The sequence below is a fragment of the Manis pentadactyla genome, chromosome 3 (genome assembly GCF_030020395.1).
Source record: "Manis pentadactyla isolate mManPen7 chromosome 3, mManPen7.hap1, whole genome shotgun sequence".
NCBI classification, from domain to species: Eukaryota; Metazoa; Chordata; class Mammalia; order Pholidota; family Manidae; genus Manis; species Manis pentadactyla.
In genome coordinates this window covers 119,700,809-119,725,889 of record NC_080021.1, presented here as the reverse complement: position 1 = coordinate 119,725,889, position 25,081 = coordinate 119,700,809, and the positions used below count along the sequence as shown (strand labels likewise).

At 38.1% G+C, this 25,081-nt stretch overlaps 1 protein-coding gene across 27 annotated transcripts in view; it reads left to right on the top strand.

The window, feature by feature from the left end:
* PARD3 (par-3 family cell polarity regulator) overlaps positions 1-25,081 on the top strand; it is an 815,317-nt gene that overhangs the window by 455,017 nt on the left and 335,219 nt on the right. For 21 of the 27 annotated variants that reach the window (XM_057498382.1, XM_057498374.1, XM_057498371.1 and 18 more), the window contains one exon: positions 9,936-10,067. The exons of the other annotated variants lie outside the window; for them this stretch is intronic. In XM_057498382.1, coding sequence (XP_057354365.1) covers positions 9,936-10,067 — 132 coding nt within the window. The remainder of the gene's footprint in view (positions 1-9,935; positions 10,068-25,081) is intronic. 27 annotated transcript variants of the gene reach the window in all.

Here is a 25,081-nt window from a genome sequence, read left to right as displayed (position 1 = left end):
GTTGGTTTTGAGATAGATTTGGGCCATACTGTTGGAAATTTAGATCCTGAATTCAGGAACAAGTTAAGTGTTGGTGACTTGTGCCTAGAAATCGTCAGGGTTTTGAAATTGTGCACTTTTTGAGCTTGTCTAGGAGACTCCAGTAAGCAGTCCACTGACAGAGCCAGCAAGGGCAATTTACAGGAAGAGGAATACTGACAAGATTCATAAGGAAGTACTGGCTACTGACTGGGTTTTAGATGCCAAGAAAGTGAGAATTTTGTGGCATCTGGTCTCATTTTTTTTAAAAGACGTATTTTTTCCTCCACAAGTGGCATCTTGTCACTGTGCAGATGTCCAGTACACTGTCAGCTCTTCACCTAACAGTTTTAACATCCGTTGATTATCTTCATCCGAATGGATTATCTCATTAGGAGTTGAAATGGAGATTTTTCTAATTTGATTAATTATCCTACTTCCATTACTTGGCATTCTTCTGAAAAGACAAGCTTCCCCTCATTGATTGGAACTTGTGGTGTGTCTCAGTTCCTATTGAAAAGGCAGAATAGATTTTTCACACTTTGTTTACTTTTTCTTTTTAAAGTAAAGAGTGGGTGTAATAATGGTGTAAAAGAAATAGAAAATCCAGCCCCTGGAGCAATGGTGGTAGCAGATCGTTGACATAAAGATTGTTTCTCCACACTTCCAATACTTCTCTTCCTGGACATTTAATGGTTTTGTCATTGATGAGTGAATCTACCCTTTATGACTTCTTTAAATTCCTTGTCAGTAAATTTATGAACTGTCGTATGAAACAGATAGTTTTGTTTTGCTCTGATGTGATCACGCTCAAGTTTTAAGGAGGGGTGCTTCGTATTTTGAGACACAGTGAGCTTTAATTTCTTATTTGCTCCATTCCTTTCTTTAGACGTTTCTGTCCTCTGCTTATTTTACCATTTCCACATCCCGTAAGCCAGGCCAGCCCCTAATCCTTGCACATGGAACGACACCCTAATCTCACCAGCATTTTTATTGCTCTTGGAACTCTGCCCGGTTACTGCTTTCTCGAGCTGCTGTAACCAGAGATGTACAGTTTTTCTAGTAAGAAATGCTGGCTGCTCATGTTTAATTCTACTATTGAGTTTTTAAAGCTTATTATCTGTAGGTTAATTAAAAGAAAGTGTAAAGTTTCATGCTAAACTTTATACTGGTAAATATTTATAGATGAAAATTTTCTTCATAAGTCACAACATTGGCATAGATCCAAGGCTAGAAATTCATTTTTAAGTTTTATTTGATGGAATGCATGAGGGAGCAGAAAACATTATGCTAGTCTGTTACTAAGGTCTGTACAATGCAAACCTATTGTGTTATACTTTTTTGTTTCGATGTTGATATTCACTGCTCATATTGTTTACATGATGAAGAATAAGAGTCAATCATATATATATTTATAGCCAGACTAATGTTAACAAAGTTGTGAAGGAGAATATTTTGGTACTTTTTTTAAAGCTACGGCACTGATATAAAAGGGTCAAAGAGAGGTTAGCATTTTAAATTTTTTCTTGTGGGAGATATTTTTTTTTTTTTTGAGAGGGCATCTCTCATATGTATTGATCAAATGGTTGTTAACAACAAAAAAATTCTGTATAGGGGACTCAATGCACAATCATTAATCAACCCCAAGCCTAATTCTCCACAGTCTCCAATCTTCTGAAGCATGAAGAACAAGTTCTTACATGGAGAACAAATTCTTACATAGTGAGTAAGTTCTTACATGGTGAACAGTGCAAGGGCAGTCATCACAGAAACTTTCGGTTTTGATCACGCATCGTGAACTATAAACAATCAGGTCAAATATGAATATTCGTTTGATTTTTATACTTGATTTATATGTGAATCCCAAATTTCTCCCTTATTATTATTATTATTATTATTATTATTTTTAATAAAATGCTGAAGTGGTAGGTAGATACAAGATAAAGGTAGAAAACATAGTTTAGTGTTGTAAGAGAGCAAATGTAGATGATCAGCTGTGTGCCTGTAGACTATATGTTAATCCAAGCTAGACAAGGGCAATAAAACATCCACGTATGCAGAAGATTTCTCTCAGAACAGGGGGGGTGAGGTTCTAAGCCTCACCTCTGTTGATCCCCAATTTCTCACCTGATGACCCCCCTGTGACTGTGCCTGTCTTAGGTTGTTCCTCCCTTGAGGAATCTTACCCGTCTCTGGCTAACCAGTCATCTTCCGGGGCCATACAGGGAAATGTAAAGTTGGTAAGTGAGAGAGAAGCCTTATTGTTTGAAATGGTTAGCTTTTTATTTCTTTGCATATTTATGCCCTGTAGCTTCTATGCCCAGCATTTGTCTTGAGGTATCTTTACCACTTGGAAGAATTATGATACTCGGTAAATTTGATATGAGGCACGAATTCTATTTAAGGGTTGTAATTAGGAAGGAAGAAGAAAAGCTATACAAGTAGCAGGAGGAAGAAAACATGGGAAGATTGATTATTTCTTTGACATATCTTCTTGTAGAGTAACTTCAGCATGGATAGGTTTTAAGCTACTACTTAAATTGCACACACACATTAACATAATAGGAGTATAGTTACATCACCAAAGCATATCTGTAATTACCAGCCATCTCCAGTGAAATCAAGAAAACCAGTTAGGCACCTTAGGCATTTGTGAAAACTTATCTATGATATGATGGATATTGTCCAACTGAACTTGAACAATCTGAGAGAAATCAGACAAATTAAAACAACCCATTCCTGGGGAATGTTCACCTCCCTTATGTTCTTTTGACGGTAGATAGTCTATAGTTGCAAGATTTTGGAGCGCTGCAACTTGCACTTCTCCTAATTCTTGGTTGAGTTCCGACAGTATAGATCCAGTCAAATTTATTGTTTTACTGTATGCACAGGCCAGCTTAGATATCTCCTTCTTCATTCCAATGGCAAGTCCAACCTGTGGGATGAATGCAGCTACAACTGTAAAAGTGCCAGGATCTTTGTTGAAGTGTTTGATGATCATCTTCTGGAATGACTCTTCCAGAGAATGTTGATGTTGGAAGTTCTTCTTCATATCGTATCTTAATTCATTTTCTGGGTAGCCAAATTAGGCTTTGATCCTATGTACAAGCACAAACAAACCTTTTGCCGACACTTTGATATGCCCTTTATACCATTGTGAAGAACTTATTGGAGATCACCACACAGGAACTGCCTTTTTTTTTTTTTAAGAGAAAGGAATATTATCAGAAAAATGTATTTCCATAGCTGATCATCTGATACCCTTTAAATGATCAAAATTAAGGATATTTAAAGCATGCATTAATAGTTGATTTACAGTTAGTTTTATCCTATCAGAGAGTAATCCCCCTTTTCTTTCTTTTTTTTATTTTTGTTATCATTAATTTACAATTACATGAAGAATATTATGTTTACTAGGCTCTCCCTTATACCAGGTCCCCTCCACAAACCCCTTTACAGTCACTGTCCATCAGCATAGCAAAATGTTGTAGAATCACTACTTGTCTTCTCTGTGTTGTACAGCCGTCCCCTTTCTCCCACCCCCCCATTATGCATGCTAATCATAATACCCCCTTTCTTCTCCCACCAACATCCCTCCCTACCAACCCATCCTCCCCAGTCCCTTTCCCTTTGGTACCTATTAGTCCATTCTTGAGTTCTGTGATTCTGCTGCTGTTTTGTTCCTTCAGTTTTTCATTTGTTCTTATACTCCACAGATGAGTGAAATCATTTGGTATTTCTCTTTCTCCGCTTGGCTTATTTCACTGAGCATAATACCCTCTAGCTCCATCCATGTTGTTGCAAATGGTAGGATTTGTTTTCTTCTTATGGCTGAGTAATATGCCATTGTGTATATGTACCACATCTTCTTTATCCATTCATCTATCGATGGACATTTAGGTTGCTTCCAATTCTTGGCTATTGTAAATAGTGCTGCAATAAACATAGGGGTGCATCTGTCTTTCTCAAACTTGATTGCTGCATTTTTAGGGTAAACTCCTAGGAGTGCAATTCCTGGGTCAAAAGGTAAGTCTGTTTTGAGCATTTTGATGTACCTCCATACTGTTTCCGCAATGGTTGAACTAATTTACATTCCCACCAGCAGTGTAGGAGGATTCCCCTTTCTCCACAGTCTCACCAACATTTGATGTTGTTTGTCTTTTGGATGGGAGCCATCCTTACTGGTGTGAGGTGATACCTGATTGTAGTTTTAATTTGCATTTCTCTGATAATTAGCGATGTGGAGCATCTTTTCATGTGTCTGTTGGCCATCTGTATTTCTTTTTTGGAGAACCGTCTCTTCAGTTCCTCTGTCCATTTTTTAATTGGGTTATTTGTTTTTTGTTTGTTGAGGTGTGTGAGCTCTTTATATATTCTGGACGTCAAGCCTTTATCGGATCTGTCATTTTCAAATATATTCTCCCATACTGTAGGGTTCCTTTTTGTTCTATTGATGGTGTCTTTTGCTGTACAGAAGCTTTTCAGCTTAATATAGTCCCACTTGTTCATTTTTGCTGTTGTTTTCCTTGCCCGGGGAGATATGTTCAAGAAGAGGTCACTCATGTTTATGTCTAAGAGGTTTTTGCCTATGTTTTCTTCCAAGAGTTTAATGGTTTCGTGACTTACATTCAGGTCTTTGATCCATTTTGAGTTCACTTTTGTATATGGGGTTAGACAATGGTCCAGTTTCATTCTCCTACATGTAGTTGTCCAGTTTTGCCAGCATCATCTGTTGAAGAGACTGTCATTGCGCCATTGTATGTCCATGGCTCCTTTATCAAATATTAATTGACCATATATGTCTGGGTTAATGACTGGATTCTCTAGTCTCTTCCATTGGTCTGTGGCTCTGTTCTTGTGCCAGTACCAAATTGTCTTGATTACTATGGCTTTATAATAGAGCTTGAAGTTGTGGAGTGAGATCCCCCCTACTTTATTCTTCTTTCTCAGGATTGCTTTGGCTATTCGGGGTCTTTGGTGTTTCCATATGAATTTTTGAATTATTTGTTCCAGTTCATTGAAGAATGTTGCTGGTAGTTTCATAGGGATTGCATCAAATCTGTATATTGCTTTGGGCAGGATGGCCATTTTGACGATATTAATTCTTCCTAGCCACGAGCCTGGGATGAGTTTCTATTTGTTAGTGCCCCTTTAATTTCTCTTAAGAGTGGCTTTTAGTTTTCAGGGTATAGGATTTTCACGTCTTTGGTTAGGTTTATTCCTATGTACTTTATTCTTTTTGATGCAATTGTGAATGGAATTGTTTTCCTGATTTCTATTTCTGTTGGTTCATTGTTAGTATATAGAAAGCCACAGAAATCTGTGTGTTAATTTTGTATCCTGCAACTTTGCTGTATTCCGATATCAGTTCTAGTAGTTCTGGGGTGGAGTCTTTAGGGTTTTTTATGTACAGTATCATGTCATCTGCAAATAGTGACAATTTAACTTCTTCTTTACCAATCTGGATTCCTTGTATTTCTTTGTTTTGTCTGATTGCCGTGGCTAGATCCTCCAGTACTATGTTAAATAACAGTGTGGAGAGTGGGCATCCCTGTCTTGTTCCCAATCTTAGAGGAAAAAGCTGAAAGCTTTTTTTCTTGCTGTTCAGTGTAATGTTGGCTGTGGGTTTATCATAGATGGCCTTTATTATGTTGAGGTACTTGCCCTCTTTTCCCATTTTGTTGAGAGTTTTTATCATGAATGGATGTTGAATTTTGTCAAATGCTTTTTCAGCATCTATGGAGATGATCATGTGGTTTTTGTCTTTCTTTTTGTTGTTGTGGTGGATGATGTTGATGGATTTTCGAATGTTGTACCATCCTTGCATCCCTGGGATGAATCCCACTTGGTCGTGGTGTATGATCCTTTTGATGTATTTTTGAGTTCGGTTTGCTAATATTTTATTGAGTATTTTTGCATCTACGTTCATCAGGGACATTGGTCTGTAATTTTCTTTTTTGATGGGTCTTTGCCTGGTTTTGGTATTAGGGTGATGTTGGCTTTATAGAATGACTTTGGGAGTATTCCCTCCTCTTCTATTTTTTGGAAAACTTTAAGGAGAATGGTTATTATGTCTTCTCTGTGTGTTTGATAAAATTCCGTGGTAAATCCATCCGGCCCGGAGGTTTTGTTCTTGGGTAGTTTTTTGATTACCATTTCAATTTCTTTGCTCGTAATTGGTTTGTTTAACTTTTGTGTTTCTTCCTTGGTCAGTCTTGGAAGGTTGTATTTTTCTAGGAAGTTGTCCATTTCTTCTTGGTTTTCTAGCTTGTTGGTGTATAGGTTTTCATAGTAGTCTTCAATAATTCTTTGTATTTCTGTGGAGTCTGTCATCATTTTTCCATTCTCATTTCTGATTCTGTTGATTTGTGTTGATTCTCTTTTTCTCTTAATAAGTTTGGCTAGAGGCTTATCTATTTTGTCTATTTTCTCAAAGAACCAGCTCCTGGTTTCACTGATTTTTGCTATTGTTTTATTCTTCTCAATTTTGTTTATTTCTTCTCTGATCTTTATTATGTCCCTCCTTCTACTGACTTTATTCCTCATTTGTTCTTCTTTTTCCAGTTTCAATAATTGTGATGTTAGACTATTCATTTGGGGTTGTTCTTCCTTCTTCAAGTGTGCCTGGATTGCTATATACTTTCCTCTTAAAACTGCTTTCGCTGTGTCCCACAGAAGTTGGGGCTTTGTGTTGTTGTTGTCATTTGTTTCCATACATTCCTTGATCTCTATTTTAATTTGTTCATTGATCCATTAATTATTGAGGAGCATGTTGTTAAGCCTCCATGTGTTTGTGAGCCTTTTTGTTTTCTTTGTCGATTTATTTCTAGTTTTATACCTTTGTGGTCTGAAAAATTGGTTGGTAGAATTTCAATATTTTGGAATTTACTGAGGCTCTTTTTGTGGGCTAGTATGTGGTCTATTCTGGAGAATGTTCCATGTGCACTTGAGAAGAATGTATATCCTGTTGCTTTTGGATGTAGAGTTCTATAGATGTCTATTAGGTCCATCTGTTCTACTGTATTGTTCAGTGCCTCCGTGTCCTTACTTATTTTCTGCCCTGTGGATCTATCCTTTGGGGTGAGTGGTGTGTTGAAGTTTCCTAAAATGAATGCATTGCAGTCTGTTTCCCCCTTTAGTTCTGTTAGTATTTGTTTCACATATGCTGGTGCTCCTGTGTTGGGTGCATATATATTTAGAATGGTTATATCCTCTTGTTGGACTGAGCCCTTTATCATTATGTAGTGTCCTTCTTTATCTCTTGTTATTTTCTTTTTTTTGAAGTCTATTTTGTCTGGTATTATTACTGCAACCCCTGCTTTCTTCTCGCTGTTGTTTGCTTGAAATATGTTTTTCCATCCCTTGACTTTTAGTCTGTGCATGTCTTTGGGTTTGAGGTGGGTTTCTTGTAAGCAGCATGTAGATGGGTCTTGCTTTTTTATACATTCTATTACTCTGTGTCTTTTGATTGGTGCATTCAGTCCATTTACATTTAGGGTGACTATTTAGAAATATGTACTTATTGCCATTGCAGGCTTTAAATTCGTGGTTACCAAAGGTTCAACGTTAGCCTCTTTAGTATCTTACTCTCTACCTTTGCTCGCTTATTGAGCTGTTATATACACTGTCTGGAGATTCTTTTCTTTTCTCCCTTCTTATTCCTCCTCCTCCATTCTTCATATGTTGGGTGTTTTGCTCTGTGCTCTTTTTAGGAGTGCTCCCATCTAGAGCAGTCCCTGTATGATGCCCTGTAGAGGTGGTTTGTGGGATTCAAATTCCCTCAGCTTTTGCTTGTCTGGGAATTGTTTAATCCTTCCATCATATTTAAATGATAATTGTGCTGAATACAGTATCCTTGGTTCAATGCCCTTCTGTTTCATTGCATTAAATATATCATGCCATTCTCTTCTTGCCTGTAAGGTTTCTGTTGAGAAGTCTGATGATAGCCTGATGGGTTTTCCTTTATAGGTGACCTTTTTCTCTTTAGCTGCCTTTAAAACTCTTTCCTTGTCGTCGATCTTTGCCTTTTTAGTTATTATGTGTCTTGGTGTTGTCCTCCTTGGGTCCTTTCTGTTGGGAGTTCTGTGTATTTCCGTGGTCTGTTCGATTATTTCCTCCCCCAGTTTGGGGAAGTTTTCAGCTATTATTTCTTCAAAGACACTTTCTATCCCTTTTTCTCTCTCTTCTTCTTCTTCTGGTACTGCTATAATATAGATATTATTCCTTTTCGATTGGTCACACAGTTCTCTTAATATTGTTTCATTCCTGGAGATCCTTTATCTCTTTCTATGTTAGCTTCTATGCGCTCCTGTTCTCTGGTTTCTATTCCATCAGTGGCCTCTTGCATTCTATCCATTCTGCTTATAAACCCTTCCAGAGTTTGTTTCATTTCTGTGATCTCCTTTCTGGCATCTGTGATCTCCCTCCGGACTTCATCCCATTTCTTTTGCGTATTTCTCTGCATTTCTGTCAGCATGTTTATGATTCTTATTTTGAATTCTTTTTCAGGGAGACTGGTTAGGTCTGTCTCCTTCTCTGGTGTTGTCTCTGTGATCTTTGTCTGCCTGTAGCTTTGCCTTTTCATGGTGATAGGAATAGTCTGCAGAACTGGGACGAGTGACGGCTGGAAGGACTTCCTTTCTTGTTGGTTTGTGGCCCTCCTCTCCTGGGAGAACAGCGACCTCTAGTGGCTTGTGCTGGGCAGCTGCGCACAGACAGGGTTTGTGCTTCCTGCCCGGCTGCTATGGAGTTAATCTCCGCTGTTGCTGTGGGCGTGGCCTGGGTCGGGCAGCTACTCCAAAATGGTGGAGTTGCGTTGGAGCAGGAGCTGCTGGGAGGCTCTTTATCTCCGTAAGGGGCCTCCCTGCTCCCTGCAGCCCAGGGGTTAGGGTGCCCAGAGATCCCGGATTCCCTACCTCTGGATTAAGTGACCCGCCCTGCCCCTTTAAGACTTCCAAAAAGCACTCACCAGAACAAAACAACAACAAAAAATAAAAAAGTAAATAAAATAAAAAATAAAAAAAAGTCGCTTACTTTTCTTTTTTCTCTGGCGCTGGCCTCAGAGATCTTGTGGGAGATATTTAAATATAATTATTGAACTAAAGTGTTTGACTTTCCTGCCATATCCTTGCCTTCTTATTTCTTTTCAGAACATTGAAATTAAGTTTTTCCCACCCCCAGCAAGTTGGTGTAAATTATTATTTGCTTTCTCTAGGTTGTATCAAATAAATACTTACCCACTGACTAGGCTTTTATGTAAAAACATCACTTGTCTTAATCATGTTGGAGTGAACAGTTACGTGTCTGTTATGTACTACATGTTAGAATAAACTGATTTTTTTTCTTGTTATTTGAATTAATCCTTACAACTAGCTTGTGAAATAGGAAAGAGACTAGCCCAGAGAGACTTCTTTCTGTTGCCAAAGGTCACAAAACTTATAGGGTTCTAAATGAGGAGTAAATTCATTAGTCTTCCTTCTTTAAAACATTTTTGGTGAATTATAGAAAAAATTTTACAATATTATTATGAAAAGAGAAAAATGTCATGATTGAGAGACAGTAAAACCTTACACAGAAAAACCTTTCATTTTTTGGTGCATGTACTGGGCCTGGGAGATAGGTTTAGGAGGTTGCATGGAGTATATTTTTCCATCTATTGTGCCATACATAGACATGCATACATATACACTTGTGGTTACCATCCCTACACAGTCATTCAACTTCCTTATCCTAGGCATATGACTACATTTCTGAGGTCTCATCTAGGTGAGATGTCCTCAGTCAGCTTTTTTGTGTAGGCTTGCAAAATATATTTTAAGTATGTAGAATCATTTTTCTGCAACTTTTGAAAAACCAGTTGCATCATTAATTTGCGAGGTCTGGTTTTTTATAAAACAACTTTTGTTTTTTTTGAATAGAAAGATGAAAACTACAGAAGCCTCCCACGGGATACTGGTAACTGGTCTAACCAGTTTCAGAGAGACAATGCTCGCTCATCTCTGAGTGCCAGTCACCCACTGGTGGACAAGTGGCTGGAGAAGCAAGAACAGGTAACCTAAACGAATCCTTTGGCACGTATGATTGGTAAACTTCCTAGCCCTTACCCCAAAGAGCTTTCCCCTCTATCACAATGATGATTAAAGGAAAATTTTTCTAACAAACTTTACAGTTAAGTACTAGACTTTAGGTCAGAGTTTGTCTAACAGATGATTTATCATAAGCAGTCATGAATCCTGGCCGAAGAGTCTGAAGTTCCACGACATTAGAACTTGTTGGTATGTGTCTGAAGCAGGTACTTGGTGCGAAAAAGCAGCATGTGTGGACAATCAAGACCCCATGGGTTATTCTCTTCCTTACAGGCAATGTGTCAGAGGGACTGAAGAGGCAAATTAAAATGTTCTGTTATACTCTGACTTCATTTTATGAGAGAAATAAATGCTGTCGTGTTGTTTCAGAATTTAGATTATTTTGTCAGGTTTGGGGACTCACCCTTCCATAAATGTCAAGGACCTATTGTAGGTTCATAAGTTTTCATAGCTGCATAGCTTACTCTGCAAGGTAGCCACCTACACGTCTTGAAATCAGAAATGTTTACCTCTCAATATAAATCATAGCTTCCTGTCTTGGGAAGATCCACTGTGAAGTTGTTACATTACTGTTAGAGAAGCCTTCACTTGACTTGAAGACTTAAAAATGTATCTGGTAAATTTTGATGTATAAAAAATAAACTCTTCCAGCTTTTTAAAAGTCTTAATGGTTTACTGTTAGTCACAGTATTTTTTTTGTAGTAGGAATCCCAGTGTTTTGTTTGTAATTTTAACAGTTTTGATATTAAAAACACACTTATTTGGTTACTTAGACTACTACTTATTTTGTTAAAAAATTTCATACGAATGGGAAACAAGGAAATTACCCAGGGAGAGAGTGTTTTGTTGTTTATCTTTTTCAATAATTTCTGAAATTATTAATAGTTGTTGCCCGGATGCCTGAATAGCTGTTTTTCAGTTTAGATTAATGGTATCAACTGAAAGCAATTCTGTGTTCAGCTCAGTTCATCTCTGTCTATATTCTAGAGCTTAAATCTCCTAAAATAATTTTCTGTATGTAGGGGGTTTGAATATGAAACAGTAAAAAAAAGACTGTTTGCCTTTGATACCATTGATTGGGTGGCAAATTACCATATAGTATATATTAGCATACAGACATTGTGGGATGGAAATAATTTTTAATTATTGAAAACCATCGACATTCCTCTTAAAGAAAACACAAATTTTCTCAAAGTAATAAAGACTTTAAACTAATTGGTGTTGTTATTTTATTATCTCTTTGATGTAAATGTTTTTAAGATTGAGATAGTTCAGCGTGGCCTAGAGGCACACTGGCTGGTTACCAGCTACTTAATCACATAGGAGATTTGGGCACATTGCTAAACTTGTCTGTACCTCAGTTTACTTGTTTGTCAGTGGGGATCACAAGACTCACCTCATATGGTTGCTGTTTCAAGTGACATAATACCACCAAGGGGTTAGAATCATGCCTGGTACCCAGAAAAGCTCAACATGTCTTAATATATTTGTTAGAAAAAAAATTGGCTGCTAATAACAGAAAATTTAGACTGCATCATAAGGACATATTCATGATTCATGTAGCAAGTCTGGAGAAAGGGAGGGTTGGTGATTCAGTTTGCAGCTTGCTGACCTCATTGAGGATCCAGATTCTCTGTCCTCTCCCGGTGCCTCCCCAGGGCCCCAAGGCTCTGTGCTCAAGCCTGTCCTTCCCTGCTGGAGTCCACTACCCCTCTGTGCAGAGGAGGAGGAACACTGCCTTTTCCTTCCTGGTGCCCCTTTTTGAAAGCAAATGAACCTTTTCCACAAGGCCTCCCCACCAGATGCCCTTCCTGTTTTGTTGTTCAGAACTGCACAACTTGCCAGCCCATTTCTAAAGCAAAGGAAAGAGAAGTACCAGCACTGGTTTAGACCAGCTGTGCTTGACCTGGAGCTGGGGGTGGCAGGTGGCACTGTACGTTTTCTGAAACACAATTGTTCATCATGAACACGATCAGGGTTCATGAAGTGAGGTGCAGTTAGCTTAATATACTAAATGCAACCATTTTTACTGCAAGATTAGGAGGGAAAAAACAGGCAGCCCAGAGTTTCTGAAATATGATACATTTAATAGTATACTAAAAATGCTACTTTTATTTTACCATTGCTGTTGTGGGTCTGTTTTTAAGAAAGTAGTGTATTCTTTCTTTGCAATTTTGGTGTAAAATAGCCTCTTTTTAAGCAAAAGTGGTTGCCTTAAAGCTGCATACTTTTTTCCCCCCAAAGACTAAGGCTTGATTGACTTCTGTTAAAATTATTTGAAGTCTTGTTTTGTGATAAGAAGGGTTTTTAAAAATAGGTACATTCGTAGTCTCTGTAGCCTAAAATTATCTTCTTCCTTGGCTAAAGTTTAAAAAATGACGATCCATTCACTAAATTTGATGATTTCACATCAGCAGGGTAATTAACTTGACTGAAATCTATTTAACTGGACAAGAACAGTGGAACCCAAGCAAAATCTGTATTAAAATTTTGGCTAAAAGTAAGCACAGTGGTGTGGGGACAGGAGAACTAACAGGTCGTGTGGGGCCGCTGGAGACGCCGGGCAGCTAGTCTCGTTTCATCGTGTGGATTTGTTCCCTGACTGTTGCTCCGGCTCATCAGTCTGACCTCAATGGCCTGATGACTCCTCTGTGGTTTTTTTTCCTCTGTCATTTTTGCCATTAAAAATATAAGAAAGAAAATAGGCTACTTAGATAAAAGAACATGTCATGTGGTTAAATAGGACGTCAGGCTCACCAGGGTAGAGCTGATGGCTATCTTCCCTTAGTGACGCCATCTGGGCTGAAGAGGTCAGTAGACTTCTAGGTGTTATATGCCTCCAGTGGTTTTCTTTTTGCTAGATTTCTCACTGGAGTGTTTGTCTCTCATTGTCTCTGTTTTTCGAAGGCAGTTATGGCCCCATCAGCTTTGCCAGTAGGAATGAATAGTGGGAATGAAAAGGGAAATGCGTGTGGTTAGAGTGCTGAGCTAGCAAATACCTCTGGAAGCTGAAGGTGTCTTTCCATTTGTGCCGGCTTGATTCTGCATAAGAGGATAGTGCGTCTTCCCTCTGTGAGAAATTGGTAAGTCACACTTCGATAAGTAAAGATAGGGGGTGAATCGTACTAGATCTCTGTAGCAGGAAGCACTTGGAGTCCACCTCAGTATCAGTGACTACTAATTCACCTTGTTCAAAATAGCCTGTAGCTAAATCCTACATCACATTCATTTCAGAAGGTAGGGGACTGTGTATCTTTCAAAGAGCATCCTTTATGTATGTCAATCTTGTGACTTCCTTTTTTCTGAGAGATCTCAGAGGAAGCTCAGAGGATTTGAAAACTAAATATTGGATTACCTTGAAAAAGTTTATGTGCTTCTGAAATTTTGACTGAGGTTCAAGAAACAACAAAAGCTGCAAAGCCCTTAGGTTTGCTGCTAGGCAGTGCTCGAAGAAATCCGAATTCCTTTTAGTTTCCCTTCGCTGACTCTGTGTAGACTACAATTTAATACTGGCAGATAAAAGATCATGAGTTGACTTTGTTCTTATATCCCTACAGTTTATTGCAACTAATAAATTCTGCAAAAGAGGAGGTAGGAACTTTACAATATGTGATTGGAAGCATTTAGGACCAGAAAGTAGGGAGATCTTAAGGAAAATTAAAGCTAATTGGGGGGCCTGCCATTTTCACTACCCTGTCTTGGTGAACAGGCCTGAAGCCAATTAACAGAAAAAGCAAGGAGGTACAAGGCACATTCCAGCTGCCACTTATGCTCTGTTACAGGGGAGCAGCTGCCCTGACCTTTAGAGAAAAATCTGTGTTTTAGGGTTCTTCCTATCAAGCAAAAAACTTCGTCTAATTGGCAGATTATATGCAAGGAAGCAAATTGTGAGGAAAACTACATGAGATATTAGGTGATGACAGAATTTGACTGTGACACTGAATGGCCTGTACTCTTCTCACCTTTGTGCCCTTGTCTGCAAGTCCCCATGTGCAGTGTCCCAAAGTCTAAGAGCAGGGGGTTGTAGGAGCAGTGGTAGGGCCTTTTTTCCTTCTTATTTTGTGCACTTCTGTCACTGTCCCCAGCCATGAGGCTTCTGTCCAGACTTTTTCATGCATTCCTGACTTCTGCTTATGTGTTCCTTCTGAAATGAAGATGGCTGACCTAGGGATATTGTCTGTTTTTACAGTAGGATTGTTGTGTCCTAGGTATCAGCATTAGAAAATAGCTTAATCTTCCATAGAAAATGTATTTACATAAAATAATGCTTGAGAATAAGTGCTTATCATTCATCTCATTCTCAAGGAAGAATCGCTGAACATTGTCTGCTTTCTCTGATGCCTTTTAAACTTTTGAATATATTCGTGCATGATAACCAATATATCCACAGGACACACAAAGAGTATATTAAGGTACGTTTATTTATAAGAAATGTTTCACTTTTACTATTCATAATTTGATTAAGGCCAACTTTTTGAAGATCTAGGGCAACAGTAAAATTTAAAAATTAGAGTCTATTTTGGATGTGAGTAAATACATAGTAGTGAAGAAACATTTGTAAGTTTACCTAGAATTTACAAGAGGGCAGTTAAAAAAAAATTAGTAAGTCAGTCAGGCAGCACTGGTGGTAGGTTTTGCCACTTTGCCTTGGTGTGGAAGCACGCTGGGTCTCTGGGAGTCCTGGGCTCTGGGTCTGCTGCCATGCCTCACGCTACACTTGGTTTTTCTTCTGATCTGTCTGCACAGCGGAAGGCCCCCTCCTCCTTTCCCAAGTGCTTAATAGCTTTTTCTAAATGAAAAAACAAAACCAACTCATTTCCCTGATGCCTAGAAGTACCCAGATGACTCAAGTTGGTTTTTAAAATGTGAAATGATCTTACTTTCTTAGTTATAAAATTAGGAGATTGCTTTTTCAGAAATCAGATTGCATCAGCTGCAGACTGGTCAGTGAGATGGTGCTGCAGATGCCTCCATTCACACATAGAAGCACTGTGGACGTTCTGACATGTGAACACACAGGGCTGCATGGTATCTGCTGTCATAAATGGAACATGGGCTGCCACATAGCAATTGGAACATGTTTTGTTAGTTTAGTCTTTAATTCTTTAGCCCACAGATGCTGAGTAACCAAATGACTCTGGATTATCTGGTTAAAAATAATCAAATTACCTTCCTCTGAGTTCTAAAATTCTACAGTTTTCTATTAAAAGGAAAGGATTTCTATTAATATTATTTACTAATTGGCAAAGTTTTGCAGAACGTGTGCAGAAGTAGGTATAATTGTGTTTACCTCTAGCAACAGCAAATGGAGACGTGGAAAAACATCAAGAGTGTTTTAAAATCAAATTTAGTGTTCATTTCAAAATGCCAATGAGTTTCTTTATAGCAGAAACCTGTCATGTTCACAATAACACCAAAAATAAAACCAAAACAACCAGAGTGGTCATGCCACCTGGATATATGAATATCCAACAGCAGACTATTTTCTTATGCTTTGTTAATAGGATAACTGCTGTGATAGTATGTATCTTGAAATTATCTGAGTTTAAAAACATGATTAAAGCACCTTCGATTATGTGACACATGTTATTGTCATAAGTCCTACATATTTTCTATTATTATCAAAGAACTCTAGGCTAGAAGCACCAAATGGTAGAACAGAATTGGTGTGTTCAGGGCCCTGGTGGGCATTCTTCTGCACAGGACCCTCTCATTTCCTGGGGAACCTTGCCAGCCACATGCAGGGCCACTTTCAGTGGTACTTTCTTGGCAGAGGGACAGGCAGCACTTTGCCTTCCATAAATTCAGTGGCAAAAAGACACAGTAAGCCTGGATAATATGTGCCAGGATTGGGACCCCACCCCTCCAGTGAGTGGGTCATCTCACCACTGTGTGACCCTATCTGGGTGGTATAAACGCTGCAAACTTCATTTTCACCATGTAGAAAGTAGGAAAAATAGTATCCATGTGGAGATTGTGACTTTGTGTATGAAGATTAAGTGATGTAACACATCAAAATGCAGCCCTGTTTCTGGTGTACTTGGGGGCACTTGTCAGATGCCATTTCCCTCCTGTCTTTATTTTAGGTAAGAATAGGTCATACCTCAGTGACTCTCCTGTCACTAATGTTTTTTTTCTTAAATACTATTTTCTCTTTTCATATAGAAACTACCATTTGGTATGCTGGGCTGGTCCATTTTCATCCCTGGTATATTTCTAATGCCCTCATCATCCTTTCTGAATTGGATTCTTGCCTCTGTGGTATCTTACCAGAATTAGAATAAAATTTAATCATTTTAAATCATCTCTGGTTCTTTTCTGAAGAACATAATCTGACACAGAAATGACATTAGTGTTAATATCTGTGTCTGTGTCCATTTTTTATATTACCTTCTGCTTTTGGCAAGCACATGTGGTTTTAATACAGTTAAGTCTAAGGATACCATTTAGGAATGCTAAGCGTCTTACAAGGGCTTCTGTTCTGCCACTTCGTAAGCGTCTGGGGCTCTTTGTGCAATGTATGGGTTGAGGGAGGCACAGGGCTACCCATTGGCTTTTGGAGCAGGCTGTGCAGTTCCAGGGGCCTTGTCACTTCTCCTGATGATCCTCTAGGACTGGCCATAGTTATTGAGTCTTTGGACTATGGTGCTAAAATCTTGCAAGCAGCAGGGAGTGAGTCAGAAATTCTACTGAATAAAAAATCTTTGATGGTGTGTAGATTAACTTTCATGGGAAATCTGTTAGTGGCTGATGATTTTCTTGCCTGTGAATATAACTGCTAGAAGTAGACATTTAGAGCTCGCACTGTGGATGAAGATACATTTTCATTTTTAGCCTGATCCTCTTGTCATCTTTTCATAGTTCTTTGCAGGATTTGTGTTGTGAATTGTACGATTATATGTGATGATGAACACAATACATGCTTGTACTTTCCCTCTCATTATGCCCACCCATCTGCATGTCATTTGCTTTTGAAAATTTGTTCCTTGTTTCTGTGCTTGGTGAGTGGTGGAACTGCTGTTCTTTAAAAAAAAATAGTGGTTAAGAAATTGCAGTAACATTTTCAGCTTCCAGTATGTTGTTTTCACTACCCACTTCCTGTAGCCTGCCTGCAAAAAAAATTGAATCACTCATAAGCCATTTGAAATTTTGGAATGTGATGATCTAGGTAGGTATGCATTTTTTTTAGTGAGTCTTAAATAGGCTTTTACCAGATACCACCAGCGTGGCTCTGCCATGGTCCTGAGGAATTGCGGTTCTAAGCACTGAAACATCTTGCCCGATGGTTTTATGGGCTTGTCGCCCCAAGGTGGCCTGGGTATGTATATATCCTGTAGTATTTTCCCTGGGTCTGTATATCTAGGAGACATTTTATTCTTTTCAGTTTTTTTCATTTTCTTTTCTCTGTTCTTACGGCTGAAAGGAGGTTGTTTGTTCAGCTTTCTTTAAAGTTGAAGTTGTGTAGTGTCCTGATGGTATGGGGGGCTGCGGTTGGCTTTTGAGTTTCATTTAATGTATTTGTATTATTTACTTATATTTCCATACAGGATGAACATATCACTTTTGAAATATTTTTACTTTCAGTAAATCAAACTTCATCAGATCGGAAGACTGAGCAATTTTTTCTCTTTTTCTACAGGTATTTTAATTCCTGAATTGTAAGATAACATTGTAATAGTGGTATTATTGAAATCACGTTAAAACCTTTGAGAAGCATCGTGTGTCTGCCTACCTTTGGTAATCCCTTTAGTCCTCTGAAGTAATCCATGCGCTGTCCCACCTGTGACAGTTTCATACTCCACTGAGAAAGCCGAAGTAATATTCTAGCAGTATCCTGTGTTCCCACTGCCACATTCACAAACCTACATGGATTGTGTTCCTACTGCCCCTCCTGGCACCTGGCAGAGGCTTCTTTGACCTCAAAGGCCAGCCATCCTTGCCCCTGATCTGCCTGCTGTCCCTCCTCAGCCCTAGGGCTTTGCTCCTACATTCAGCTACCCTGCCCACAAGCCTTTGTTTTGACTCCCCTTTGGGTCTGCATGGTTACTGCCCCATCCAGTTCTCAGATTTTTGGGGCACACTCCCTCTCAGGGGACCTTCGTGTGGCTGAAGGGAGGGGACAGCCCTGCTGCCTTCCCTCATTGTTTCTCTCACCATCCTTTATAACATTTCTGAGTTTGAATCTGCGTCCGCATCTGTCTGTCTGTCTGACCGATGTGCCAACAGGCCTGCTTTGTTCACTTTTTGTTTGGTGCTCCTAGTGAGCCCCCATGTGGTTTTGGGTGAATAAGTGTTTGGATTATTGAAAGGAGAAAACCGAGACCGTCCCCTCTTGGCTGTTACTCTGTGGTACAGCTGCATTCTTTCCCAGGCGCATGGGGTGGACAATTTAATGCCATGGGATAAGAATACTGTGATTTTTGTTAATTACCAGCTAGCAACTGCAGATTATAGATAAATCAAAGGAAACTTGTCAAGTATGAAGGTATATCCATACGTAAATCTTATAAATGCTGTCATAATTCTGACTTCTTGGTGTGGTTGTATTACTGAGCATCTGCATGTGGCAGAAAGACTGGAAAAATGATTTCAGACTATAGGACCAAGAAATGGAAAAAAAAGTTCTAAGTTCAGTCAAGGTAAAGCAATGTTCCTGCTTCAAAAAACTTGAGGATGTTATGGAGAGCACAGCCATCCTTATCCACAGGTTCATTTAATCACTTCTGATCTTTCCCTGAGAATGCCTTGTAATTGAACATGGATTCAGGTGTTAAAAGGTGAGCGTTATCAGTCTATGACCAACAGTCTGTGCACCCTAGTGAGTTCTGCTGCCTTCAGTTGATGACAGTGGCCCTGGGAAAGCCACTTGGGCTTTGTAAGGCTTTGTACAGAAGGGGAGTGTAGTACAGGTAAGGGCTGCTTATAAGAAAGAAGAGGCACCCAAAAATGGTGTTATAGGCCCAACAGAATCATCAATACTATTAGCCCTAAATGTATTTAATTATCAGGAAATATTAAATTACTTTCTGTGTTTATAACTCAAGTGACAGATTAGTTTCCATTTAAGTGGAAAACGATATTTGTTGCAACCAACTATTTGATTCTGTTTAGTATTTTTTAAGCAATTGAGTTGAAAGTAATAAAGTTAATATTCTGTCCTGACTGTATTATGTATTTCCTTTGTTTGAGAACTGGTTTTTTTTTCTGTTTAAAAAATTAGTTTTCCCAGAGAGTTCGAGGTCTTCCATTTTCATTAGAATGAATGCGAATTACACTGTTATACTGGGACACCAAGCTGGCAAAAATGTTGTTTTCTTTTAGACATGAATTTTCATATTCTAGGAACAATGGACTTTTGGTACTCAGATACTCAGTATATAAAATATGGATATTATAAGTTATCTACCATTAGCATAATATACCTAATATATAGCTTTTTTATATTATTTTCTTCATTTAATTCTCTTAGTAAAGATTCTCTTTATATACATGGATACTTCATAGAATTGAATAGTTAACATAAAATTAGTTTTATAAATTATTTTCGAAGAGAGAAGTAATATCCTTTGTCTCTTGCGGAATTACACAAAAATGGTTTTTAGTTAAAGGAATTTATTCTGATATGAACATGGTCTCACACAGGTTGTAAGGAATTTAATTTTTTAAAGTTGATGGTGACAGGCATCCCTGCTCATCCCTCCTTATCCTCAGAGCTCACTAGTATGAGATGACGGGTAAATTAGTGCATCTTCCCTGTTACTTTGGGAGATAGTGTAACTCATTGGACTCTGTGGGGATTAATTTGATAACATCATTTCTTTTCTTTTCCTTCGATTTTTTGAAGATGTTATTTATTGGAATTTTGCAATTTATTGGATTCTGCTTCTCTTTCTGGTCTCAGTGTTTTCTTCCTTGTTTAATTTTAATTTCTCTAATTCTTTCCTTTCCAAGTCCCCAAGTTATTTGAGGGCTGAATAAGCACTATCAGGGCTTGAGTACAGGGGAGCACTCAAACCCTACAAAAAATTCATTTTTAAGTGGTAAATGTTTTTTAAAATTCTTGTTAGTTTTTCACTTGAGTACAGTACATTAGTAAATTTGTCCCAGAAATCTTACGGGGAAAAAAAACCCCTGCTAAGTATAAGTTTAAGAAATATTTTCTTCAGTTGCCTCCCTCAGAAACTTTTAAATCACATTTTTGTTAATGTTAGATATATAAAATTCACATAAATCAAATTAGATTTCCTGATGTTTTTCACCATTGACATATGTGTGCATTCTTTTTCATACTTTAAGTCTCATATATTTGATAAAAGTTTTTCTGTTTTGAATTAGAGTGATCATGTCCCACTCTTCTATTTACTATTTGAGAACAAAAGTATCAGAGAAGGCTACAAATGCAGCAATTTCCTTCCTAAAGTTTTTGCTCATAGCATCAGAATGTAAATCAGAAATGGTTACACAGACATATACAACACATAGTAAAAATAAGTATTACAGTGATTATAAGACAAAATATGAAATTCCTAAAATTACATTTAAGTGTCTAGAGGGATGGGATATCTGTCCCCATTTAATTGTGCTTTGCCAATTCCATGACCCATGGTTTTGGACACTTTTTTTGGGTCAGCTTTTCTGTCTCTTACACATAGATAGTGTTGTTCTAATTTATTAAATGCTATAGTTGATAAAAATTGATAGAAAATCTGACCAGCTCAGCAGAAAGCCTTGCATACATGTGAATGTGTTAGTGCATGAATGTGGTGGTTTTTCCATTACTGTGAGGTTTTCACTGAAGAAAATACAGCCTAGGATCTGGTTCCTGCCTCTTTGACCAACCAGTGGCTTTGAGTATTAGTCTGTAATTTTCCTATTTCTTTTCTCCATGTACCTCCAATCCTAGACATTTCCTTTCTAAACATCCTTCAAACCTGCTTCTTCCCCTCCCTCTTCCCCCTTTTCTTTCCCAAGCTCTGGCCACTATCAGTTGTCACATGGGTCCCTGCAGCAGCATGGCAGCCACGCTCCGCCACCCGTGTCCCCACTGAGGTTGGAGAGATGTATGATAAAAACCTGTTTCCCACCCTTTAGGGCTCTGCCCATCCATCCTCCATGGGGAGGGATGAAGCGGTGAACAGCTATGTTAAGTCAGAGTGACTTGGGTTGGAATTTCATAGCACATGTTATGCTGAGCAAATTCCTGAAGTTACTAAGCCTTAGGTCAAGTTTCATAACTTTCTAAGAACCATTGCAGAGGATGGGGAGGCTTAGACAAGACAATCATGTAAAACTTTGAAAACCGTACCTAACAGCACTATAAATACTCCACAATGTTAGCTTTGCTGCTGGGGCTCCTGACCAGATGCCGGATGCCTCTCCAGCGCCCACCCAGCGTGGGGAGCCCTGCCGAGCTTGTGCTGATCTCCAGGCCCCCTGTGCTCTTGCCTCTGGCCCTGGGAACATGCTGGCCCACTCTTCTCTTTTCTCTTCCTAAGTGCTGCTGTTCTGGTCCCAGCTTGGAGGGCTCCCCACCCAGGAGACTTTTCCTGACACCACCTCCTTAGTCCATTACTTTATCCACTTTCCTACCCCAGCCAAAACCAAAAGCATGCACATAGTAGTTTCTTTTTCTTTGCCATAATAGCACTTACTATGTTTCCTTGTAGTTATACATCTTTCTCTTTCAAAGTGAGCATGACTCATAGCCACTTCTCAGCGGTTTGGTTTCTTTGTTTTTGAGGGAGGCATGCATGCATGACTAACCTGCTGGTGTTAGATCTCATTCATGACATTGTATCTAAGTAGACCATACGTTGATTAATACCCTTGTAATTGTAAAGGGCTATCTGCTTGTCATTTGTGTATCTAAAATGTTCTTCTCTTAAAACATTTTTATAGCAAGCATTTTGATAGAAAATGTCTTATTCTATAGACAGTGTGTGTATTTTTCCTTATGTTGAATGTTTACCTTTTCAGGAATCTCTTCTAGATTAAATTGGAAAAAGTTTGAGGGGAGGGCAAGGAATGTTAGATTATATCAGCAGAAATCTAGGCTTTTGGGCTTACTCATATTTTAAGTCCCCAGAGGGACTAATTTTCCTGAGAACTTTGTATTTTAATCATAAACAGACCCAATTCAGTAATACTTTCGTAAACCTTTGGCTGAGATTTTGGCATTAATGTCCTGAACTCTTAGAAAGAGAAACATATTTTTGTAGCTTGGCCAAGAATAATAGGTTTCAATTCAAATAAAAATAATGTGTTTGTTATTTTAAAGAGATTTTTCCATTGAGCTATGTGTTAAACGTTCTGTTAATTTAGTTGTTTAATATTGGACATGATTTAGGCAGTGAGTTGATATATTTTCTGTGCCTTAATATAAAAACTATTCGAATTTTAAAAACTTGCTTTTGACTAGGGGGTAAGTTATGTTACTGTATACATTATTGTTTAACTTATTAATCATTTTGTTTTGGATTTCTAAAAAAAAGAATACTGTGTTTTACTGCATATATTGGAAGTGGTAAAATTCACAAGGAGTTATTATTAGTGCTGAAAATGTCTTCTTTAAGATACATGTGCAGTAAGTGGCTGAACTGGCATTTTGAATGTCTTGCATCCCTGGAAAACAGCCCTTGGCTTCTCTGATGTTCTTTTTCTAAGCTCAACTTGTATTATTTACAGAAATGTCTTTTTTCTGCTCTGCCAGCCTTTGTGCAGGTCATTTCTCTAGATGAGATTTTATGTGCTCTTCCTTGTTGTGACATTTTAGCTTCTGTTCCCATCCTTCCAGGCTTGTGTCGACCCAAAATATTAGCTGGTTACTTCTATCTATATATCTTTGAACTATCTTTACACTTTCTCCCAAGCCGAGGGAAGTGGTCCCTAAACCAAAAGGCAGTGTGAGTTGAAACCCCTTGTTCTGGACCTGACTCTCCACCCAGCTGTGCAGTGCATCACAGCCTCTGTATGCCAGAATGACCTCATCCCTTGTGAAACTGCACATAATTTCCAAATGTTTCCTAGACCTAGAAAATTTCATAATTGTCAATGACTTTTCTTGTTGTAATTTTGCCATGAATCTCTCAGATTTCAAACTTATTTTCTACTTCTTTCTACTCCTTCATACTTTTTATCTCTTGCCAGGTAGTATATATTACACCTTCATTCTGGCATATATACATATCTTTCTAATTTCTGAGCATGTGTTCTCATTTCAGCTGTATTCCTTGTGACTGGATGATATAATACTTGTCCCTCCCTGCCATCTGCCTCTTCTTTAGTCAGTTCTGCATATTCTATCTGCTTTATCTTTCAAAACCTGTACTGCATCACCTCCAAGGTTAAAAGCATGAAGAAACTCCTTACTTCACTCCTTGACAGTTAAACTTATTAGCTTGGTGGTCTGTGTACCCTGCCATCCAACATCCAGTTTAACTTTTTAGTCTTCATCTCCTACCATGATCCCATGCATATCTTCTGCTCCATTGGTCTATGGTTCCTTGCTTTAAAATAAATATTTGTTACCTTTTGTCTCAGATGCCTCTACCCCCACCCTGCCCCACCTTTTAGATCAGTATTGTGTCATCAATTACCTAATTCAGTCTCTGATCACAAGTGTATTTGCTGCTTGCCTAAGACTTCTCTGTGCTTGACCGTGGGGTGCTTAGCTAGGATGTTAACTAGACCAAAATTGGACTCCAGTTCCTGCTTCTTAACTGGAGTCTTGAATATGCTCCTTAATCTCCATTTCCTGGAGGAGTAGAACCTGGATCGAAATGGTTGCTGAATGAAAATAATATTCAGAAGTCTCTTTGGAAAAAAAGGAGGGTGGTAAAACTTTGAGGAAATGCATATCCTTTATTTCAGTTAATGATCTTCCCACAAAAATACCAGTCAGCTTTTACCACATGACTTAGATCTTACTTTTGTTACTTTTGAGTCAAAGATGTTCTGGTGCTCCCTCTGAGAGAAAGTGGTTTCAAGTGCCCACGAGCAGAACTTAGAGTTGATTACCTCTTTGTGGGATTTATTAGCCTGACCTCTCTGATCCATCATGTCCTTATCTGGACAGTTGAGGACCTCAATTACCTCTTTCTTACTAATCCAGTTGTTCAGAAGCTTTGTTGACCGTGATGGTTAATAGCTTAAACTCGCAACCCTGAAAAACTTATATTTCTGTTACCCTTAGCGGTATGACCTTGCTTATGTTGATCTGACTTGTTCCTGTTTTAATTTTCTTACTTGTAAAATGGTAGATAATATAATCTTATCTCATGGGCCTTAGTAAAAATAATGTAGCTCGATATTCAATAAATGTTGACTTTAATTACATATTGTGCTAATCAAAACCTAATACAAAATTTATTGTTATTCTCTGCCCTCACCCTGTCCTGGTGATTGTTGTAGATTTTTCATAGTCATGTTCTGTCACTTGCTTCTTATCTTTAAATATGAGGCCTTGCTGTTGTATAGAAAAATAAGCAAATTACATACAGCAGGTCTATTCTAGTTTTAAAAATTCCAGATTATGGCTTTTGTATTTGAAACAAGTTTGTGGTATATAATCAATATTCATTTTGTATCTTCCACATGTATTAGGTGGTTATGCTTTTCATATAATTAGATATACATATATTAATATATGATATATGATTATATGTTTAAAATCCCTTAATAATTAAAGGAATGCAACAAGGTATATAATCAGCATATTTTTCTGATTGTAGTAGAACTGTAAACACTTTCAATAAGATGTTTCTCAATTAATTCTAAGAATTTATGAGTGTAACGGCTAAGTTAAGAACATTATTCTCTTTTGTAAGTAAAGCAGATTGTTATTTACTTGTAAATACTTTTATTGTGGCTATCATGTGTCTCATCTAGGTTGACTTTGTATTTAAATTGAAGAGGTGTCTAAATTGAAGTAACATAACTAGAACCTTAATTCATGAGGATATTCTAGTTACCTCAATTAA